Source organism: Maniola hyperantus, chromosome 25 (assembly GCF_902806685.2).
Source record: "Maniola hyperantus chromosome 25, iAphHyp1.2, whole genome shotgun sequence".
Lineage (NCBI taxonomy): Eukaryota > Metazoa > Arthropoda > Insecta > Lepidoptera > Nymphalidae > Maniola > Maniola hyperantus.
Window position 1 is genome coordinate 1,304,800 of NC_048560.1, and position 24,692 is coordinate 1,329,491.

General features: G+C 37.5%; 1 protein-coding gene across 2 annotated transcripts in view; it reads left to right on the top strand.

Moving 5' to 3' along the window:
• LOC117993766 (thyroid receptor-interacting protein 11-like) overlaps positions 1–24,692 on the top strand; it is a 71,247-nt gene that overhangs the window by 40,541 nt on the left and 6,014 nt on the right. For both annotated transcript variants that reach the window (XM_034981590.2, XM_069507080.1), the window contains 4 exons: positions 14,419–17,652; positions 18,156–18,340; positions 18,767–18,930; positions 19,531–19,734. In XM_034981590.2, the coding sequence (XP_034837481.1) occupies positions 14,419–17,652; positions 18,156–18,340; positions 18,767–18,930; positions 19,531–19,734 (3,787 nt within the window). The remainder of the gene's footprint in view (positions 1–14,418; positions 17,653–18,155; positions 18,341–18,766; positions 18,931–19,530; positions 19,735–24,692) is intronic.

Below are 24,692 nucleotides of genomic sequence, written 5' to 3' on the forward strand. Positions count from 1 at the left end.
GGGAACCCCACATAACCCGATCTCTCCAAGAGATCAGCTATCTTAAGATTTCATCCATCAGCAAAAAAAGCTACGAGGTATACCTAATAGGTTCCATACCGCTGCCGCTAGGGTTCGTAACAGAAAAGTTGAACAAAAACGTTTTATCGTACTGAATTTACTTATCTATTGAGTCTAAAACGGATAGTTAAATGTAGACCTACTATATTACTCTTGACGTCATAGTGTTTCGAATTTCGATAGTCGAAATCCGTCAACGTTGTCGCGATGTGAAAACTTGTACTAAGGGAACAGCTGCGGTGAGTGCGTCGAAAGACCGAGTATTGTTCAGTGTTTGATCTTTCAAAAAGTGAAGTGCAAGTGAAACTATAACTAAAAAGAACTAAAACTAAAAGAAAGAAAATGAAGGATTAAAATAAGTTAAGCTAAAAATGTGAATAACAATAAACGTGGTGTAGTGTTTAAAAATTAGTAAACGTCAGTAAAAGTTTTAGGAAATGTTATGATAACGTTTTCTATCTAAAACCTATCACAGTATACATGATCAAAATTCCGTGCAGTTGACTTAAAATTTGATAAGGTTAAAGCTAAAAAGAACTATGTAAATCTAAATTAAAAGGAAAAGGTCAACGCACAGATGAAACTACCGGACGGGTTGGGATGAAATTTGGCATGCAGAAAGCGATTATGACGTAGGCATCCGCTAAGAAAGGATTTTTTAAAATTCAACCTCTAAGGGGGTGAAATAGGGGGTTGAAATTTGTTAAGTCCACGCGGACGAAGTCGCGAGCATAAGCTAGAAAAAAAAATTATAATAAATATACCAGAAAAAGCAAATTGATAAATCAAATTAATGTTACAACAAAAAAACATAGTTATAATTATAAAAATTAATTAAGATTTCTAAATAATCGTGTAATTGAAGAATTTGTTACAGCATTGAATACAATTAATACGTAGTTAAATGATCAGTGAACAATGATTTTAATGATGTTTTGGAATAAAGCGGTGCGTTCAGATAAAATGTGTCATTCGAAATCTAAAACCCGTGCAATGACCATACGTTACATCTAAATACCTATATACAAGGAAAAGGTGACTGACTGACTGACTGACTGACTGACTGACTGACTGACTGACTGACTGACTGACTGACTGACTGACTGACTGACTGACTGATCTATCAACGCACAGCTCAAACTATTGGACGGATCGGGCTGAAATTTGGCATGCAGAAGAAAGGATTTTTGAAAATTCAACTCCTAAGGGGGTGAAATAGGGATTTGTGTAGTCCACGCGGACGAAGTCGCAAGCATTAGCTAGTAAATTATAAAACCGGCCAAGTGCGAGTCAGACTCGCGCACCAAGGGCTCCGTACTACAGTCACATTTTTTTCGACATTTTGTACGATAAATCAAAAACTATTTAGCATAAAAATAAATAAAAATCTGTTTTGGAATGTACAGGTTAAGAAAGAGCTTTTCATATGATACCCCACTTGGTATAGTAATCGTACTTTGAAAGTTGAAAATACTAATTATTTGTCCATGAACACAATTTAATTTTGTTTCGTGATATAACCACAAATTCACGGTTTTCAGATTTTTCCCTTACGTGTGCTATAAGATCTCTACCTGTCAAATTTCATGATTCTAATTTCTAGGTCAACGGGAAGTACCCTCTAGGTTTCTTGACAAACAGACAGACAGACAACCAAGTGATCCTATAAGGGTTCCGTTTTTCCTTTTGAGTTACGGAACCCTAAAAATACCAATAGTTTATAGAGCGTGTTAATAACTGATATACCTATTTACAACGTTCGAGGTATATAATAAACGTTTAAAACCTATAAATGAACACCAATTTCGAACCCTTATTTTACCCCCTTAGGGATTGAATTTTCAAAAATCCTTTATCCTTTATGCGAATGTCTACGTCATGATAGCTATCTGCATGCTAAACTTGAGCCCGATCCGTCCAGTAGTTTGAGCTGTATCAGTCAGTCAGTCAGCTAAACCAGATTATACTTTTCTATACATAGATTTAGTGAACAATTTATGATAACGTTGAAACTAAAATGAAGATGATTTTTTTATACTGAAAATTATCCTAAAATGAAATCTCTGCAAGTGATTCTTGGGCTGTACCAGATGCTGCAAATATCCGCTGTCATGGCTTGGCACTACGTAGATGTCGAGGTATATTTTTAATTACCTATTTTAATAATGAGGTGGTTTCGAGGCAACGTTCGAAAAAAATTTAATTGATGGCGCTGGATATATTACCACCACTGAAGACGAATACGATATTACCACCATAGAAAATAATACCTATATCTATCATATATGCTTTAAATTTTTATATTTAAATCGGATGCGAAATTAATTAATTACTTCTATTATAGTTCACAGATTTTGTGGGGAAGAAACGTAAGGAAAATTGCAGTGCACGCTAGCTCTTCCTCTTCATCTACGTCATTGATTGACACGACCTAAACATTAAAGCATAGATCATAATATAGATATATAGCTATTATTTTTCCTCTTTCGTGGCGCCCTATGCGAAATATTCAAGAGACGTCTATGAAAATTTTATTGAAGCTGTCCCTGAAACTTCCTCATTAGTAATTACATATTTTATACCTTAGTTACTTTTTAATTGCTTGTTTATAAATAAACCTGTTCTTGGACTTATACCTAGAAGGGTCTAGTACCAACGTTGTAATTGCGTGAACTCTATAAACAAGGCCGTCTTCATAGAAATAGAAATGTTTTTCTTGACAGCCCTTCTCAGTAGGATCTGCTTTCCGAACCAGCACAGAGGTAGTCTATATCTATGTGTATATATAAAATTCAAATAGTATATAAAAGAAAAGCTGACTGACTGACTGACATTACTAGCGTATGTCATATAAATGCAACATCGCGAGTGCAGTTAATATGAGAGCCTACTCATAAATCTGTATCATAAAGATCTGGGAACCTACTGCATTATCCACTTAAAAATATATGAAACGAAAAGGTGACTGACTGATCTATCAACGCACAGCTCTAACTACTGGACGGATCGGGCTGAATTTTGGCATGCAGATAGCTATTATGACGTAGACATCCGCTAAGAAAGGATTTTAAAAATTCAACCGTTGCGCAAAAAATGAGCCAGCCATTCTGTCACTAGATGAGCTATTAATCGCGGTGAAATGTCTCGTAATTTTTCTTTAGCACTAAGACTCCATGGCCCCAGGGTTTCCACGGCAAACGGAACAAAAATGTACCTACCTAACTCTCGATAAGAGAGGCATACTTGCGCCGCTTGCCGTTTTCAGCTGTTTCTGCTGCGGCTCCTTATATTTAGTTTCTCTAAACAAAATTTAGAGTATCTGCATCTTTTTCTTTTTGATATTGCTAAAAAAGGATGGAATATGAATTTTACATTTGAATACTCTAAATTTTAGTGCACGCTACTTTAAACAATAGGCTCGCGACTGGCAGCTAAAGTCACGAGGTTTGAAAGCTCTAAATTAAATTATATATAAATTTTATATCTAAATATATAAAAGGAAAAGGTGACTGACTGACTGACTGACTGACTGACTGACTGACTGACTGACTGACTGACTGATCTATCAACGCACAGCTCAAACTACTGGACGGATCGGGCTGAAATTTGGCATGCAGATAGCTATTATGACGTAGGCATCCGCTAAGAAAGGATTTTTGGAAATTCAACTCCTAAGGGGGTGAAATAGGGGTTTGAAATTTGTGTAGTCCACGCGGACGAAGTCGCGAGCATAAGCTAGTATTATATAAATTCAGCGATGCTCGCTCGGGTGTAACGCCCGCGCAGGTTTGCACAGGACGCGACCGCGGGCGAATGGCGCGGGTAATCGCTCGTTGCACTTGCACACTCGCTTATAGCCCGGCGACAAAACTATCGAAACTACACAGTCGCTTCCCGCACGCACAACAGACGGAAACGTTTAAGTGCGGAAACCAGCCCAGAGCGAAGAAGAAGTCGCTTCCCGCTGATCGCCAACTCGTTTATAGTTTCTAGTTCTACTCGTTTCTCGTTCATCGTCGGCGGTCGGAGCACTGCCTAACTTCAGTTCAGGTTGATCTGTAGTACCTTGACCGGGTTCCCGTAGTTTCTTCAGATCTCCATAATTGACAGCCACCGTTTAGCGTTGCGCAAGCGCATTGTCCGCGGCGACGCGACCGTGTGTCAAATTGTTACTGTTCAAAATGGTTATACAAATGCGTCTTTAACTTCTACGACAGTTAAGTACTTTCCCTAATATTTCATGAGATAACGACAAAGTTGCGCGTATACCTCCATACGTTTTGTCTTTTTAGGGTGCCGTACCTCAAAAGGATAAACGGAACCCTTACAGGATCACTTTGGTGTCTGTATGTCGGTCTGTCTGTCTGTCTGTCATGAAACCTATAGAGTACTTCCCGTTGACCTAGAATCATGAAATTTGGCAGGAAGGTAGGTTTTATTGCAGATCTGACGTTAAAAATCTAAAAACCGTGATTTTGTCGTTGCATCACAAGAAAAAAATTAAAATGTTTTCATGAAAAAATATTGCTATTTTCAACTTTCAAAGTAAAACTACTATTCCAAATGGGGTATCATATGAAAGGGCTTTACCTGTACATTCTAAAGCAGATTTTTATTTATTTTTATGCATAATAGATTTTGATTTATGATGCAAAATGACGAAAAAAAACGACTGTAATGCGGAATCCTAGGTGCGCGAGCCTGACTCGCACTTGGCCGGTTTTTAATTCGACACACCGCATTCATAACGGTCGTAAGTAGAAGTATTATTTGAACTGAGGTTATCTTATCTGTTATCGGTGACCGCTCGGCAAACTGGGTTTAGCTGGCTTAACTCAGGTCTGGGTGAAGCAACGCCCGTAAACATCATTACCCGTATTATAACTGCGAAAGTGTGTTTATTTGTTGGTTTGTCCTTTAATCACGTCGCAACGGTGCTACGGATCGACGTGATTTTTTGCATTATATATTATAGATAAAGACCAGCAGAGTGACGCAGGCTACTTTTTGTCCCGGAAAATCAAAGAGTTCCCACGGGATTTTTAAAAACCTCATTCGATGCGGACGAAGTCGCGGGCATTAGCTAGTATTAAGAAAATAAAAATGTAAGAAATAGTATGTAGTAGAAAATTTTGTACTTTAGGCATAAGAAATGTGGCAAAAAAATCAATCATTCATTCTAAATAATATCTGTCCCGGCTTTACTCACGTGTTTATAATTATGTAGTTTTAATAATAGTAATCTTAAGGTATTTTAATTAGAGTTGACTTGATGTGATTATATTATATTGACTATTTTTTTAATTATTTCTTGGTTAATATATTATAGGTAGATAATTATTATGTGATATGTGACTGTTGAACATTATGATTCTAAAAAAAAAAGTTATAAAATAGCTTATTAATAATAGATAATAAGAAAATAAATTTTGCATGCCCACTGTATGGCGGATTGTAGCTGTAAATAACCCACTGTAACACCATCATTGTACCTGCAATCGTGCAATAAAAATCGTTAGTTAGCGTTAGTTTATAATGAAAATCACTCACAGTAGTTCAATCCCTAAAATTCATTCATTCATTGTGAAAAACTCTCAGGCGTGCAGGTTTCAAGTGATGTTTAGATTAGATTTTTTTTTTTAGAATTAATAGAAATAACTAATTCCTAAATTACTCCTACCGAGAATAGCACCCTAGACCTTCCACTCAAAGACTACTGCGCCAGGAAGGTCGCTCTAAATGAAGTTTTAAATGAAAATAACCCTAGATGACCTAGGGGTCAGTCTCCACGTAAATGCCTAAACCAGGAAGTGAACCCTGATCCGTCAGTCGCTATAGGCCGTTTTATAGGCCATTGTTGACGCACGTACTGCTTTATTGCAACTCTAGTACATACCTACTATAGAACTAGATGAAAACTAATATCCACACATTTAGTTCAAGTTATATTTCTCTTCCTAGAGTAAACTTCATTCGCTTCACGCGTCTGTATGTATGTATGTATGAACGCGTGGATCTTTTAAACTACGCAACGAATTTTAATGCGGTTTTCACCAATAGATAGAGTGATTCAAGAGGAAGGTTTATAGCTATAGTTTAATTCTCAAAAAATTAGAGATCCCTAGAGAAATTGAAATAATGTGAATTAGGTCGGAAAAAATCCGCGTGGAACTCTTTGATTTCCGGGATAAAAAGTAGCCTATGTCTTAATCTAGGGTATAATCTATCTCCATTCCAAATTTTATCCAAATCCGTTTAGCCGTTTTTGCGTGATTGAGTAACAAACATACAAACATCTAAACATCCAAACATCCACACTTTCACATTATTATAATACTAGCTGATGCCCGCGACTTCGTACGCGTGGATTTAGCTTTCTAAAAATACCGTGAGAACTTTTCGATTTTCCGAAAAAAAAACCGGCCAAGTGCGAGTCAGGCTCCACCATTGACCACAATTTAATTTTTTTTGTGTGATCTAACCCTAAATTCACGGTTTTCAGATTTTTCCCCAAATGTCAGCTATAAGATGTACGTACCTGCCAAATTTCATGATTCTAGGTCAACGGGAAGTACCCTGGAGGTTTCTTGACAGAAAGCCGGACAGACAGACAGACAGACAGACAGACAACAAAGTGATCCTATAAGGGTTCCGTTTTTCCTTTTGAGGTGCGGAACCCTAAAAAGGAGCCTATGTCACTCTCCAGGTCTTTAAATATACCCATGCAAAAAATCACGTCGATCCGTTCCTCTGTTGCGACGTGATTGAATGACAAACCAACAAACATACACACTATCGCATTTATAATATGGGTACTGATAGTCTGCTAATAGATAGACAAGCTGTGATAGCCTAGTGGTTAGGACGTCTGCCTTCTAATCGGAGGTCGGGGGTTCGATCCCGGGCACACACCTATAACTTGTTGGAGTCATGTGCGTTTTAATTTATTAAATATCACTTGCTTTAAGGTGAAGGAAAACATCGTGAGGAAACCTGCATGCCTGAGAGTTCTCCATAATGTTCTCAAAGGTGTGTGAAGTCTACCAATCCGCACATGGTAATTCGCAGCATAGTAGACTATGGCCAAATCCCTTCTAACTCTGAGAGGAGACAATTCTGATTTGATCACGTAGAGAAACTCCAAGCATAGCATCACTATTATATATATTATATTATAAATGCAAAAGTGTGTTTGTTTGTTGGTTTGTCCTTCAATCACGTCGCAACGGAGCTAGGGGTCGACGTGATTTCTTGTATGGGTATAGTTAAAGACCTGGAGAGTGACATAGGCTACTTTTTATCCCGGAAAATCAAAGAGTTCCTACGGGATTTTTAAAAACCTCATTCCACGCGGACGAAGTCGCAGGCATCAGCTAGTTTAAAATACATGCTCGATTAATTATGCCGAAGCATTATTATCAATTAAGGCTAAAAAAACTCGAGTTAAATTTAACCTCAAGTTGTTGCCAACGGGTTTATCGTTGTTTCACGCATCGGTAGCTTAAGTAGGAATTTAAAAAAACTCGTTTCCATGAAAAAAAGTGTCACCTCGATCAATTAGCAACCAAAAAAAAACCTACATGATACATAATATATCATTTAAGGCGAACGTCCCAATACTTTCATCACCTCAACCAATTACTGAGTACGGGTCTTCTCTCAGAATTAGTCTTCAGCCGTAGGCCATAGCTTACCACGCTGGCCAAGTTCGGATTGGCAGACTTCACATATCGCCGGGAACATAATGGAGAACTTTCAGTTATCACTTATGCAGGCACTTAGGCTGAGATCTTTAGACCGCACTTTGACTTTGCTCAGACTTAACCAAAGTATGAGCAAAGCAAAGTTATTGAGTTAAAACGAGACAGATTTATCTGAGAAATATACGTCTGTCCCGTTTTAACTGTCTTAAGTCTAAGCAAAGTCAAAGTACGCTCTGTAGATCTCTTAAAAAGAGCTGTGATAGTTCAGTGGTTAAGACTAGACCGTTCTTCTCATTCTCAGTAATATCAGAGTAAACTAGAGTGAGGGAACTCTCGGTTTGATCTTGAATCGACGATATGTCAAATATTAGGCTATGATGACGTGAAATGTACTAACATTTGACGCCTGCCAGCGACGTCGAAGCCTCGACGTTTTGTTAGAAGTTACCTTTTTTTTAACGATGGGAAATGCGTTTATGCATCCCTCTCTCCTGGAAGCCAGCCAGCTAACCAGCCAGCCATCCTCCGCCTCGTCCACTGTGCCCTCTGCTAGTCAGAGGGACACGCGGAGAAACCTCCCCCCCTGCCAGGCCATTAGCCATGGATAACAATATCCCCGAAGAGAGATTATTAGCCTGTCACTGGGGTGCACCGGCCCGAATACTGCTCTTCCCCTCGGATGCCCGATGCATCCAAAAGGGACCACCGGCACCCAGGCACACTGGGAGGTTACCTGGCTGGCACCCCTTGTTAGAAGTTACCTAACTGTCGTAAACTGTGGTAATATGGGGTGTTAGATTGTGTGCTGATGTCATTCGCCTTAACAAAAATTTTTATCAAATTGTTTAATTTATTAGGTATTGCATTACCCATTAGGTTTGTAATTTATTTATCTTTACTAATTAATTTCACTTTAATTACTTATTTTTGGAAAGTTTTAACTTTGTTGTCATGTGTAGATTGCAGTCAAGTGTAAATCGTCAACTAAAGAAAATCTCCATCAAATAATGTTATCTACTAATGTTTGAACCAATCTCTTGTTGGCACTTGGTAGCCAAGGTAGCTAGCCAATAATCCAAGGTGTGATTCCTCCAAGCTGTATCTAACAGAAACTGACTGACTGACATATCAACATACAACTTAAATCATAGATCTGGAAACATGAAAATGTTCATGTGGGTATATATGGGATGCCTTTTTGACATCAATTTTCCCGTCCACTTTTAATATAGGTATCTTTCAAAATTATCTCATCTTAGTCTTCTATATAAAAAAAGATTCTCACGAACAACCTCCATTTTTTTTCATTTTGGTTTTTTTAAATGAAAATCTATATATATAAAAGGAAAAGGTGACTGACTGACTGACTGACTGACTGACTGACTGAATGACTGACTGACTGACTGACTGACTGATCTATCAACGCACAGCTCAAACTACTGGACGGATCGGGCTGAAATTTGGCATGCAGATAGCTATTATGACGTAGGCATCCGCTAAGAAAGGATTTTTGAAAATTCAACTCCTAAGGGGGTGAAATAGGGTTTTGAAATTTTGTAGTCCACGCGGACGAAGTCGCGAGCATAAGCTAGTATTACAATAAAACTTAAAGCTAGCCTTATCTAATTACTATACAAATTATGCCCGCGTGGAATGGTGCCAAGAATACTGGCTGCACTTCCGCGCTGGACAGCCAGGCTTATCCGTTGCGCAAAAAATGAGCCAGCCCTTCTGTCACCAGATGAGGCTATTAACCGCGGTGAAATGTCTCGTAAATTTTTTTTAGCAAGACCTCCACTTAAGAAAGGATTTTCAGAAATTCTAACCGAGCGAAGTCAGACCGGGTTAACTAGCTAGGAAGAACATATAAAAAGAAATAATATGCTAGTATGTTAGCATTAACCTTAGCTTGGCAACATAGCGAAGTATGAAGGTAACAGTTAACATCGGTTCCAAAGAGTGAACGACAATCGGCAAGGACAAATGTAATTTGTACTACGGCGTACACTCGGCTACATATTCGTCTTAAGTTTTACTTTTTTACTTGTCTAAATATATAAAAAGATGACTGATCTATCAAACAGCTCAAACTACTGGACGGATAGAATAGAATATGTTTTTATTCAAGTAGACTTTTTACAAGCGCTTTCGAATAGTCAGGTAGTTTTAATTTACCACTGGTTCGGAATGCCGTTCCTACCGAGAAGAGCCAGCAAGAAACTCGGCGGTTGCTCTTTATTTACAATGTTATTATACCATACTATACAAGCCATTGCAGCCCCGTGCATTGCTGGAGCGAGTCAAATCCAATCGGATCGGGCTAAAATTTGGCATGCAGATAGCTGTTATGACGTAGACATCCGCTAAGAAAGGATTTTTGAAAATCAACCCCTAAGGGGGTAAAGTAGGGGTTTGAAATTTGTGTAGTCCACGCGGACGAAGTCGCGGGAATAAGCTAGTTGGTATACATGGCCTAAACTCTTCTTCTTTTCTTGCTTAGTGGCTTTTTATAGTGCCAGACAAGCACAATGTACTTCGCCAATGTCAAGTACTCATTCTGAGAGGAGACCCGTGCTCAGTAGTGGGCCGGCGACGGTTTGATGGTGATGACGATAAAAGCGTATCAAATTAAATAACTTATTTCGATTTCTTGTACATTGCACTTTTACACAGACAATTTTTTGATCCATTGCACAGACAATTTTTTGACTTTTTACATATTTTCCCAGACTTATTGCAAATGTTTATGGGCGGCGGTAATCATTTAACATCAGGTGACCCGCCTGCTCGCCATTTTTATAAAAAAAAATGCAAAGTTAGGTATAGGTATTATTAGCGGCGACTGTACACGTATAATTTGCATCAGCGCGTAATTAGCAAATATTAACATTATTGTAATCAATGCCAAGACTTTTAATACTGCCATTTTATTGTTTAACCGACTTCATAAATAAAAGATGGTTTAAGTTTTAATATTAACGTGCCTTCCTATACACGTTCTTGAACATTCACAACGGTAGGTACCTCTTGCTTTTTTTTTCAAAGAATATTAGCCATGTTAAATGACTAATATTCCCCTTTCCTCTCCAACTAAGCGTCAAGCTTGTGCTAGGAGTAGGTACGACAATAGTGCAACGGGCGGGGTTTGAACCGTCGACCTTTCGGTTTTCAGTCCACTCCTTTACCGGTTGAGCTATTGAGGCTCTAACAGGCTGCTTGCCTCAAAAGCAATGTTTTGGGTTCGATTCCGGGTTGGGTAAGACTCGAAAGTTCTTCTTCGACTTAGCTTGATAAAATAAAATAAAAATCTTTTTTATTCAAATAAACTTTTACAAGTGCTTTCGAATCGTCGGATGCATCTACCACTGGTTTGGAATGCCTTTCCTACCGAGAAGAACCAGCAAGAAACTCGGCGGTTGCTCTTTTCAAATATTTGATATACAATATGCCATAAAAGTATTTGCAGTCCTGCGCGTTGCTGGAACGAGCTGCAGATCAAATCCACGCTCTTGTATCATTTAGATAATCTTCAATTGTGTAATATGCTTTTTTCAGGAGCATACTTTTAATAGATTTTATCCGGCTTATCCTACTAAAGGATCTAATTTTAGGATATTTGCTCATTTTAGGCTATCCAATTTCAGAGTAGGTACAGTACGCGACAGGTCGAGATGGCAATCGAGGTAGGAGGCGGGGCGTCCCCATCCCGATTGCTATCTCGACCTGTCGCGTACCTACTGTGCGATTCTGACATTTTTAGGGTTCCGTACCTCAAAAGGAAAAACGGACCCCTTATAGGATCACTTTGTTGTCTGTCTGTCTGTCTGTCAAGAAATCTACAGGGTACTTCCCGTTGACCTAGAATCATGAAATTTGGCAGGTAGGTACATCTTATAGCTGAAATTTGGGGAAAAATCTGAAAACCGTGAATTTAGGGTTAGATCACACAAAAAAAAATTAAATTGTGGTCATGAACTAATAATTAGTATTTTCAACTTTCGAAGTGAGTGACTATATCAAGTGGGGTATCATATGAAAGGTCTTCACCTGTACATTCTAAAACAGATTTTTATTTATTTTTATGCATCATAGTTTTTGAATTATCGTGCAAAATGTCGAAAAAATACGACTGTAGTACGGAACCCTCATTGCGCGAGCCTGACTCGCACTTGGCCGGTTTATTTTATTTTATTGCAATGTGTTTCAGTTCGATTCCAAATCGACAGTCGGTAGGGAAAAACCTGTATGATATGTATGTATCTATGTTCGCCTGTAACGCTTCAACAATGTGTTACAAACGTGAGTCAGGCTATAAAGCGTAGATAACGTATCGCGTACAAACAGACGGACATTTTCCACCTAGTTACACTATTTACAACCTTGTGCAATAGAAAATAGAAGTTATTTTCCATTGAAAGTGAAGTAATTCATGAAATTAGTGCCAGCTAGTTATATGATATGTGTAGCTTTATTTCTAAGTACAGACAGCATTAGATTATTATGGACTCACTTATGCTCGCGACTTCGTCCGCGTGGCCTACACAAATTTCAAACCCCTATTTCACCCCCCTAAGGGTTGAATTTTTAAAAATCCTTTCTTAGCGGATGCCTACGTCATAATAGCTATCTGCATTTTCAGCCCGATCCGTCCAGTAGTTTGTGCTGTGCGTTGATAGATCAGTCAGTCAGTCACCTTTTCCTTTTATATATTTAGAATACTCGTCATTGGTCTAGAGGTTAGTATGTTTGACTGCGGGGGACGAGGTTCTGGGTTCGATTTCCGAGTCAGTCCAAAAATAGTTAAGTGTTGGATTTTTGTAAAAAAGTGGCTAAGTGCGAATCGGACTCGCGCACCGAGGGTACTTTCGATACTTTGCACGAAAAATATAAATATATAATATGAAAATATTCTCTATTTTAAAAAAAGTATGATCTTTTTTTAATTTTAAAATGAACGTCACGCAGTGCGGCTGTACGGAAAGGGGAATATTAGTCAGCAATCAATTTGGGTAATATTTTTTTTTAAAAGGCATGCAGGTTTCCTCACGACGTTTTCCGCAATTTTTTTTGTATCTTTGCCATGTAATTTTTTTACGCCTCACTGTACTTATCAGCCATTTAAATATTATCAGTGGTTTTAACACCAGTTATTTCTACGTTACTTTAAAAACAGGTACTTGCTATCTACAAAGACAATGTGTGCACTGTACATTATGGTTGTATAGAATAGAATAGAATGTTTTTTTATTCATGTATCGACTATAGCTACTTCTCGCGACTTCATCTGCGTTTAATATCGAAGCGTCGAAGATTTAAGTCAAACTAACTCTAAGGCAGTGGTCCGACCGCCGACGATGAACGAGAGACGAGTACAACTAGTAACTTAAACGAGTTGGCGATCAGCGGGAAGCGAGTGTGTAGCTTCATTACTTCATTGCTTTCATTACTCGCGCCATTCGCCCGCGGTCGCTCCGCGCTCAGTCCTGTGCAAACCTGCGCGCGCGTTACACCTGTTCAAGCGAGCGAGCATTGCATCGCTGAGCGAGTTTATTTCTGAAAGCTCGTCGCTCGGAGACAAAACTAGTAAAGCGAGTCGTCGCCGGCAGTGTGAACAGTCAGAGAGCAACTTTTGATATAGGTAGGTATGCATCACTTTCGTTTACATGGAATGGGGCTGATTCTTTTGTACACAATCTCTAAACTAAACTAAATTAACGGGTCTAAATCTAGTGCTATCCTCTTCCGCAAGTAACATTATGAAAGGGATAGCAATATACGTGCCATTTTAGTTTACTTTAGAGATTGTATACAACGGAATTAGCCACACTGTATATTTATTGTGCGTTTCTTGAGAGAGAAAATCGCCGATAGTCGTTTTCTCGCCGGGGTCGGACCGCTGCCTAGACTGAAATCTATAGAGCGCACTTTGACTTTGCTTAGACTTAAGACAGTGTTAAAACGAGACAGAGCTATATCTATCACATAAACCTGTCTCGTTTTAACTCAATCTTAAGTCTGAGAAAAGTCAAAGTGCGCTCTATAGATCTCAGCCTATCTCAGCTTAAACTTGGCTGGCCATATACGATCAAGTTTACTGTCAAGTTTGGCGTCCAGTCAACTGATAGCCATACACCCGTCAAGTTTACTGGACGCCGCTTCAAGTCCGCTGCAAACTTGACGGTAAACTGTATAACCAGCGCTAGGGCCATAGCTAACACGATGCTTATAGCATCAACGATCTATCAATAATCTGATTGGTCTGCTGAAAACACCTCCGCTCCACTCCGCTTAAGTGGATACTGGGGACTGACCTCTACTAATACTAGTACGCTGGACCTGCGATTGCCGACAAAGCAACTTAATTTTATACATATCTAATAGCCGGCTTTACTCACGTGTTTAGTCGACGTTAGCCCGACTAGTTTCAAACCCTTCGGGGGTCCTCAAACGCGACGCGTGTGCGGACTGAGTCCTTGTGAGAAAGGCTAGATTAATATAGATTATATTGCCTTGAATTCATTTGATAAAAACATCAACTTCTTAAATATCCAAATACTAATTATAAGTAGGTAACATAAACACGATTAGTTCTACTAGTATACACGTATTGTTTTAGTTAATTTTGTAATTTAATTTACCATTTTGTTCTTTGCAGAGAGTCTCACGAAAAAATGGCCTCAAAGAAGAAGAGTCGAGCTGGTACTGGGACCCCCCATCACAAGTCTCTAGAAGTGATCACGAAATCGAAAAACAATATAAGTTACAAATACAAGCTCTACAAAGCGAACTATCCGCCTTAAAAGATAGGGATATGATAGATCATGCAGTTGATAATGAAGAAGAAATAAACAGACTAAGACAGGAAAACAAAAACCTAACATGCAGCCTAGAAGACCTAGACAACCAACATCAAGTAGCCATGGAAAGATTACTAGCATTAAAGAAAGAACTGCAAAAAAACTTCGAAGTCCTCAAACAAGAACACCAAGATTTAAAAAGTAATAATGACGAATACGCGGGACAAATAAAAGCATTACTACAAAAGATAGGCGAAAGAGATCAAGAAATAGAAAATCTTAAATTAGCGCAGCCTGATTATGATACTTTACTACATAAGTACCAGAATTTAGAAAGGATACATAGTCTGTTAAGAGAAAATGCTGAAAAATTCCAGGAAGAAAACCAGGAATTGCACGAAGAGGTATTCAAACTACAAGAACAAGTTACTAAATTAGAACACGATATAGAAGTTGCTAATAAACACAACGAAGTGACACACATGGTTCCAGCAGATAAATATGAGCAGTTGTTAAAAGAATTAAATGATTTGAAACACAGACGTAATTCCAGCCAAGTACATTTAGATGAAATAAATATAGATGATAATGCTAAAAGTGTAATAGAAACTCTAAAAAGAGATATTAACGATTTAAAACGAAAGTTAGCTCAACGTGATAGCGAACATCAAGAAACTACAGAACATAAATTAATAAAATCAGATAAAATAATGCAGTTATACAATAGATATGTAAACTTCGAATTACCTGTAGATTACGTTGGCGAAATGCCAACAGGAACGGAAAATGTTGTTATGCAAAAACTAGAAGGTGTATTTAAAACTTTGAACTCATTTAAAAAAGATGTTGATACTCTCGAACATAAACTTTCGGAAAAAAAGCAAAACGTAAATAATTTACAAGCACAAGTTGATGATGTAGCTACAGAAAATGAATATTTGACATCTGATATACAACACCTTGAAAGAGAGTTAGAAGAAATGAAGAAAAACAACGACTTCCTTATTTCAGAAATCGCCGCTCTTAAAAATACGTCAAAATTGGAGCCAATAATAGAAACTCACGAAGATAATCTTGCAAAGTTGGAAACGGAACTAGCTGACTCCAATAGAATGAATAAAACGTTTGAATCAGAGATTAAAAGGATAGAAAATGAACTAAAAGACGTTCAAAATGAGAAAAAGATATTGCAAGATAGTCTTAATGATATGAAAAATAAGTATACTTCAATGCTTAACGAGCTAAAGATGTGTAAAGTTCAGACACAAGCAGTACATGAGCTGGAAAACAATTCGAATGTTACACATAACGTTAAGTTACAGGAAGCAGTGGATAAAATAGATAATTTACAAAAACGCCTACATTCCGCTAATTCTAAAAATGAGCAACTTTTAATAGATATACATATCATAGAAAACGATAAAGTATTACTCACTAAACAAATAGAAGACCTGAAACACGAAAAGGAAACAATGTGTGATGGGTATAAAGAATTAGAATCTACAAACAAAACTTTAGACAGCAAAATACATGATCTTGAAAACAAATTAGGTGATTCTATTAAAAATAAACAAGATTTAGATATCAAATTAAAAGATCTTGAGAATAAACTAGATGAAGTCACTAACAGAAGTCATCGAATTGAATCTGAAAACAACACATTGAAAGAAATGAAAGAATCAGTTATTTCGTCTGTGACTGACATCGACAAAATTTCGAATGAAAAAATGCAAATAGCTAAAAAACTCGGTAAAGCACTGCTGGAAAATTCAACTCTGAAAGAAAAGACTGAATCATTAACAGATGAAATTTTAAGTCTTCAATACCAACAACAAGAGTTAATTAACAAAACCAACTTGCTGAGCCAAAAAAATTTGACTGATGCTCATAATACCACTGAACTTCAAGAAACCATTAATAGCTTAAAGTTAAAAGCCGATCAATACGATGCTACTAATAACGAGCTCTTAGCTCTTAAGGAGGAAAACAAGAAGCTTGTAGAAAAAAAATTACAACTTGAAGTTGAACTATCTTCTACAGATAGTAAAATTCTACAATTAGAAGAAGAATTCGAGAAACTCCTCACTGACCTCAACGAAAAAGATTCAATTATTGATAATCTGAACGTTACAGTAAATAAAAATAATATTGAACTTGAGAACCTGCATCAAAATGTAACTGATCTTGAAAATAGTGTCCTAATAAAAAGTCAAGAAATCGAAAGGTTGGTTAAAACTGTTGACGAATTGACACAAAAACTTAACAACACTAGTCTTAGTTCCAACCAAAGTCACGAAGAATTAAGAAAATTACTCATAGAAAAGGAAGAAATCAACAAACAAATATATGGCCTTAACGACGAAATTAATATAAAAAACACAGAGATATCTAAGATGACGTGTCTTTTGCAGGAATTAGAAAAATCTCATAAAGAAAGTAAATCACTAATAGATAATAAAGATAAAGAAATAAAAGAATTAAATCAATCAATGGTGGAATTGGGAGATAAAATTAAGGCATCAGAGAACACAACACAACCAAATGATGAGTACGCGAAATTGTTAGAAGAGAAACAAGCCATAGAAAAGATAACGACAGAACTACAAAACGTCTTAAATACAAAAGAAAAAGAATTATTAGAAACGCAAAATAGAGTAGTGTTATTAGAAAATACATGTAAAGAATTCCAAACTGTGATAGACAATGCGACCTTAGAAAAAAATGAATTGATCAATTTGGTGAATTTAAAACATAATGAAAGCATTCAATACCACAATGAAATACAGAAGTTAAATCAAGTGATGATTGAACAAAATAATGAATTTAAGAGGATGATTGAAGAAAAAGATTTATTAATCAAGAATAATTCTGAAAGTTGTGCTAACTGTGAAACTATACGATTAAGTCTTAAAGAAAAAGATGAAATAATTATGGCTTTAAATCAAAATGCAAGTGAGTATGAAAGGTGGAAATCGGAATTAGTTAATGCAAGTGAATCAGTGAAAAATCTAACGAAGAGATGTGAAGATTTAGACAAAAGTTTAACGATACAGTTGCAAACTGTGAAGGAATTGACAGCAGAAAATGTACAGGTATGGATTTAACCATTTTTTTATTTATTTAGGCGTGGTTTTTTATTTAATATGAGAGAATAGCAATAGGGAACCCTCAAACTAATTTGTTTGTTGAAAGAACCCAGTCAAAAAATCTCTATACAGCATTTGCGATGAGAAAATACCTAGGGGAGTTTTTTGATGTTCAAGCTCCGTCCATTGAATAAATCTACCACTTATTCGGAAAGTATGATATTCAGTAGCATTGTTAAACTACCAGATGAGTCAGAATTTTTTATTTAAGTAAACTCCTTTGTCAAATTACTATTTAGTATTCATTCGTCTGAAATTATAAAAAACTAGCTTGGGCCCGCAATTTTGTCGGCGAGGACTATTTCAGTCCGTTCAGTAGTTAAAGCTGTATGATCAGTCAGTCAGTCAGTTTTTCCTTTTATATATAAGATTTTTTTTAAATTAATGTTTTGGTAATCAGCGTTAACTAAATGAAATCCTATTAAAAACTGGCCCTTTATGGGTTTCAGTTGTCAGAACAAGAACAGAACTCCTCGCGGGAGCTGGAACGACTGCGTCACCATCTCATGGAGTTGGAGGAGAACTACACACAGGAGCTGATGTCTTCGGAACAGAAGCTGACCGAGTGCCAGGCTAGGTTGCATCAGGTCGAGGAGCGCGCCAAGCAGACCAGCACTGTGTATACCAGCAATAGGTACGTTAGCTTTAATGACATAAGGAAATTTCTTGAGTCTTTGCACTGCCAAGTCAGTGCACTGAGGATGACTTGAAAGAAAATCAGTCAGTTCTTTCCCCTTGAAAGACCTTAAGTGAGTTGGGATGCTAATTACGAAAATGACGTTCATTTCGAGAGTTCCGCACCCGAAGGGTGCTAACGGGACCCTATTACTAAGCCTCCATTGTCCGTCCGGCCGTCTGTCTATCTGTCTGTCAGCAGACTGTATCTCGTGGACCGTAATAGGTAGAGAGTTGAAATTTTCACAGAATGTGTAATTTCCATTGCCGCTATGGCCGCCATAAAAATTTGAAAAATTAAAAGTTTTATTCCTTGTGCGATGGTACGGAACCCTTCCGACTGGTCCGATTCGCACTTGACAATTTTTTTTTTATAATTCAACAGCATCCGAGCCAATCAAGAAGTGGAAACGCTGCGCAACCAAATCAAGTTACTGGAGAAGCAGCGCGAAGAAGTGCAAGCGAAGCTGAGCGAAGCGGACGATGCCAGAAGTAGAAGCGAAGCTGCCCTTACCAACTTACAAGTTGTGTTAGAGCAGTTCCAGTTAGGTAAGTTTTTCTTCGGAGGTCGGGGGTTCGATCCCGGGCATGCATCTCTAACTTTCCGGAGTTATGTGCGTTTTACGTAATTAAATATCACTTGCTTGAACGGTGAAGGAAAACATTGAGAGGAAACCCCCGAGTTGTCCTTAATGTTCTCAAAGGTGTGTGAAGTCTGCCAATCCGCACTTGGCCAGCGCGGTAGACTGTAGTCAAACCCCTTCTCACTCTGAGAGAAGACCCGTGCTCCGTAGTGAGCTGGCGATGGGTTGCTCATGATGAAGGTTTCGTTTGAGAATTTAAAGAAATGACGTCACGAAATGAAATCACGACCATTTTCAAATCTAAGATGGCCGACGTATTTTTTTAAATGCAAGTGGGTCTGATTACGCAAATGACATCCATTTTCAATTTCAATGTGGCGATGATACTTTTAATGCTAAGGGTGTCATTTTCGAAGTTTTAGGCAGATTCGAAAATTATTTCCATTTTCAATTTCAAGATGGCGGCGTTTTATTTTTTGTTTGTTTTATAAAACGCAAATTATGAAAATTACGATAGGTATTAAAAAGTTTAAACCTAAATGTATGTTTCTTTTACACATTGCAGACAAAGAAAGGGACATCCACAATGCAACGGAGAAAATAAGAAACAAAATGGCGGACGTCAAACGTCAAAACGAGATGTTACAGCACGAAATAGCCCGACTGAACGGCAAGTTGGAGGAGTCAATAGCCGGGCTGCAAGCTGCGACCAGACTAGGCGACCAGGTCGAGACTAAGACTGCGCAAATCAACGATTTGAAGGAACAAGGTAGGTGTGACCCTGGTTTAAGCGCCGCCAAAATGAATTAAAACTGATCTCCTATACTTTAGTTTTCCTTAAGCTGGAAAACAGATTATCGATTTTTTTTGTTAAGATTCAATTAATAATTATTGAATTAGGTATTTTACTACTTTTGGATTTGATAAATATTATTACTTTATTATAAAATTGGATGAAAATAATGACGGACGCTGAAAAAAATATTAAAATCCAACAAAGATTTACGAAGTTACAGGCATTTTAATTTTGGAGTGCGAGGGTCTCCTATCCCTTTGTCGCAAAACGAAAATTTGTATGAAACCGCACGAAGCTACTATGGCATTTCTCAAAATGACGTCATAATTCCATATTGCTATCTTTGTCTAATCAGAAATATTTAAATGCTTATATCTTTTTATTATTTGATCGATTTAATTAATTTTTTTCAGTTTATGGCATTATTTTTATCCCAGTTTATAATAAAGTAATAAAAAAAATTGGAGTCAAATACCCAATTTTAATTAGTTATATTTTTGTATTTTATAGTAGTTTAGGATTTTTTATAAATCTCAACCACTGTCCAATACTACCACTTTTAAGAGTTGCATCGCCAAAATTCCTTTGCGCAGAAAATTGCAACCTTACACTGACTATAACGGAATACAGAAAATATTGTAAATCGACCGATCAAAAGGGATTTCGGCTTCGTAGAGCGTTGTCTCTGTCACTTATACCTGTGACGTTTTGTCGACCTCAACGACAGAGACAACGCTCTACGGAACCGAAACCTATCTTTTTCCAAAGGTACACCAATGAAATACGGACTTTATTGCTTGACGTTAAGATTTTAAGCACAAGAATAACGGAGACTAGTGCTATCTCGCTCTTAGGCACCAGCCAATAGCAGACGGACGCGCGCTATGATTGGGTGAGATATTTTCGCGCCATTCAAAAATAAGGTTTCTGCGCAGGTATATCGGCGTAACTTATAAAAGTGGTAGTACTGTATACCATGATAAATAACACTTTAAAAACGCAGAAGCAGTTATTGTTGCCTAATCGGTTGAATACAATCTCTAAACTATTTTTTTTATAACAACTTGCAAGATGGCTTGCGCTTGAATAGAATAGAATATATTTTATTCAAGTAGACTTATTACAAGTGCTTTTGAATCGTTAACTAGTTTAATTTACCGTGAGATAATGTTTTTGTTTCCTGTATTTAATGCACTATTAAAATGTAATCGTAAACTTTGGTCAATTAATAGTCTTGAGTCAAACGATTTCGTAAGGTTGCCTATTGCTAAATGTCTTGTTTGGCCCTTTTAGCTCAAAGGATTTTGTGATGGAGTAAAAAAACCAGACAAGTGCGAGTCAGGCTCGCACACTGAGGGTTCCGGTCTACAGTCGTATTTTTTCGACATTTTGCACGATAATTCAAAAACTATGATGCATAAAAAAAAAAAAAATCTGTTTTACAATGCACAGGTAAAGTCCTTTCATATGATACCCCACTTGATATAGTCACTCACTTCGAAAGTTGAAAATACTAATTATTAGTTCATGACCACAATTAAATTTTTTTTTGGGTGATCTAACCCTAAATTCACGGTTTTCAGATTTTTCCCCAAATGTCAGCTATAAGATCTACCTACCTGCCAAATTTCATGATTCTAGGTCAACGGGAAGTACCCTGTAGGTTTCTTGACAGACAGACGGACAGACAGACAGACAGACAACAAAGTGATCCTATAAGGGTTCGTTTTGAACCCTAAAATTGAACCATACAAATTTTTGAAATATTAATTTTGAGTCTTTCGAATCGAATCGACAATCGAAATATTTAAAAGGAAAAGCTGACTGACCGACTGACTTATCTACCAACGCACAGCACTAACTACTGGACGGATCGGGCCGAAATTTAGCATGCAGTGCAGTGGACAACACAAATTTCAAACCCCTATTTCACCCCCTTAGGGGTTGAATTTTCAAAAATCCTTTCTTAGTGGATGCCTACGTCATGTTTATTTATTTTTTATTTTTATTTTTATTCAGATACAAGTTAGCCCTTGACTGCAATCTCACCTGGTGGTAAGAGATGATGCAGTCTAAGATGATAGCGGGCTAACCTGGAAGGGGTATGGCAGTTTTTATTAAACCCATGCCCCTTTAGTTTCTACACTGCATCGTACCGGAACGCTAAATCGCTTGGCGGCACGGCTTTGCCGGTAGGGTGGTAACTAGCCACGGCCGAAGCCAGACAATATCTATCTGCATGCCAAATTTCAGCCCGATCCGTCCAGTAGTTTGAGATGTGCGTTGATAGATCAGTCAGTCAGTCAGTCAGTCACCTTTTCCTTTTATATATTTAGATTTAGTGATAGTGATACATATTTTCCTCTAACGTCTGCTATATTGAAAAAAATATATATATTTGACCAAAGTTATCTTTTTGTTACTTTATTTATGTAGTTTAGTAGCCTCAAGTGCGATGTTCTACAAAGTAGCGTAAAATACGAAATCTGGCTAAATATCAGCTGGTAATTCTGGGATAAGTGGCCCCCAGGTTATCAGTCGGTATCAAGCCTGACTCGGCACTGCTCCGTAGAGTTAGCAGACACACGTGCTCAAACGAGTAAGTTTTGTATGTCATGTAGTTTTTGACGTTGTGTTAGTCTTGCTTTGAACGTGTGTCTAGTCTGAGGGTTTAGAGCGTGCTTTGAGTTTGAAAGTCTTATTTAGGAAGGTGGAATAAGCCCTTAAGTCAGAGTGTGCTCTATAGATCTCACCCTAAGTCTTTGACGTAGCTTTGTCTCGTTTTAACTGAGCAAAGTCAAAGTACGCTCCCAAAACTCAAAGGAACATCTCAGCCTTAGTCTTATCCAGATTATTGAAACGTATCTTAAAGTTTAAGCGCATGTTACCTGCGCGTGACGTTTCAGTATTCGGACATTTTTGTTGATGTAAATATACCTACGTCTGGACTGATAAGCTAACTGCCATTTTTACATTTTCCAACAAATTCGATTATTTTTTTGCAATTTCAATTTTTTTTTAACCCTATGTATGGTATACTATTCAATTCAATTCTATTCTCTTTATTGCGAATTTGGGTTAGTTTACACATCTTAAAGGTATTATTAGTGTACATCCAAATTCTACCTATTCTATGGTTTAATGTCCAAGTTAAAAATCATACAGATGGCAATAACTACTTGGTGTTATTAACAACGGCAGCGTAAAGTCTGAAAACACGTAAAATCGATAAAACTACAGTGCGACAAGGCTATCTTGGCGCGTGGCGAAAATCGGAACTAACGTTGCCGTCAACTGTCCCCTTTGTTCTTGTTTGAATATTCTAAGACTTTGTTCTCCAACAGCGCCCCCCTGTCAATGTCATTCAAGTGTCAAGAGAGCCTTGTCGCACTGTATAGGTAAATCCTAATACTGTGGTTTTATTAAGAACATCCGTGAATTATGCCATTGCACAACTGTACGATATCTAAACTATGACAATAATATTGTTTTATTAAGCTTAAGCAGCATTCAAGAAGCAAGCTTCAAACCTACTTCGGTCTAATCTCATTTGGTAACTGTGAGGCTTTGTGACGTCGCGGCGAAGCTGTCACTGACAGCATTACCTGTCACTGTCATGACCTGTCACTGTCATGACCTGTCACTGTCATGACCTGTCACTGACATGGCCTGTCACCATCACAGACAAGACCTTTCATTGTCACTAGCATGACCTGTCACTGTTACTGGCATGATCTGGCAAGACCTATCATTGGCATGTCATGTCACTGTCACTGACATAACGTGTCACTATTACTGGCATGACCTGTCACTGTCATGACAGCTATCGTCGCGCTCAACTCAGATTACCTTGTGGGGTTTGATCGAAGAATCTGGTATCACCATCGTGACGTCTGTTTTGTTTTTTTTGTTTTTCACAATCTTAAGCCTGAGTACACATTGACCCAAAGCACTCGGCGAGTGTCAGCGTGTATAAACGCTTAAGAATTACGTCAAAATGAATGCCTAAAAACTAACACTTCGAGTGGGACATGTTGCCAACGCAAAGTGTATTCGCCGAGTATTAGGTTAACGTGTACAAGGGTAATTAAGGTCTGCTTTTTTTAGAAATTGCCAACTATCTAAACAAATATGGCGACATCTAGATTTTTTTATAAATTGCCAATTATGTAGTTTTTTTTATTATTTTAGTGTTAGTTTAGTGTTTAACACTGTGGCTAAGTTGTACACAATCTCTTAACTAAATTAATAAGACCGTTGTATATTTTGCTGTCCTTTTCATAATGCTCCCTGCGGAAAAGGATAGCACTAGAATCTACCGACCGAACTAAATAAACGAATAGCTAAAAAACTACATAAAATAAATTTTGAGCTATCGCCAAGTGGCGATTTTCGCGAGTGGGAATTTTCGAAAACCAATGTTACAACGTAGGACCAAGGTTTTTATTTAGTTTTTAAGTTTGTTCCTACTTACAAACTTTTTAGAAAATTCAATTTTTCTTAATTACCATATTTTTTTTTTGGCGCGACCTGTCAATTTGGTTAAGAGATTCAGTACAAGAGAATTAGTCTTATTGGCAGTTTCTAAAAAAACAGATTTTTAGCTTAAAGCTAGATCTCAGCGTGCATACGTCTAAGATGTTTTAAAATGTTGCCATGTTCGAGCTTACTCGTCGAGCATGTGTGTGCGTGAGGACTCGGCTTTTGAATATGTTTTTTCATGTCGTACGTTGTTTTTACCTGTCGTAATTATGAGTTATCATTTGCACCTGCAAGATTCGTAGCACCGATGTGGTTTTTAAATGTTTTGTTGTTTATGTTTTCTGCTTCAAAAACATGCTTCGAAATTCAAGTTTCTTATTCTACTAATATTATAAATGTGAAAGTGTTGATGGTTGGATGTTTGTTACTCAATCACGCAAAAACGGCTG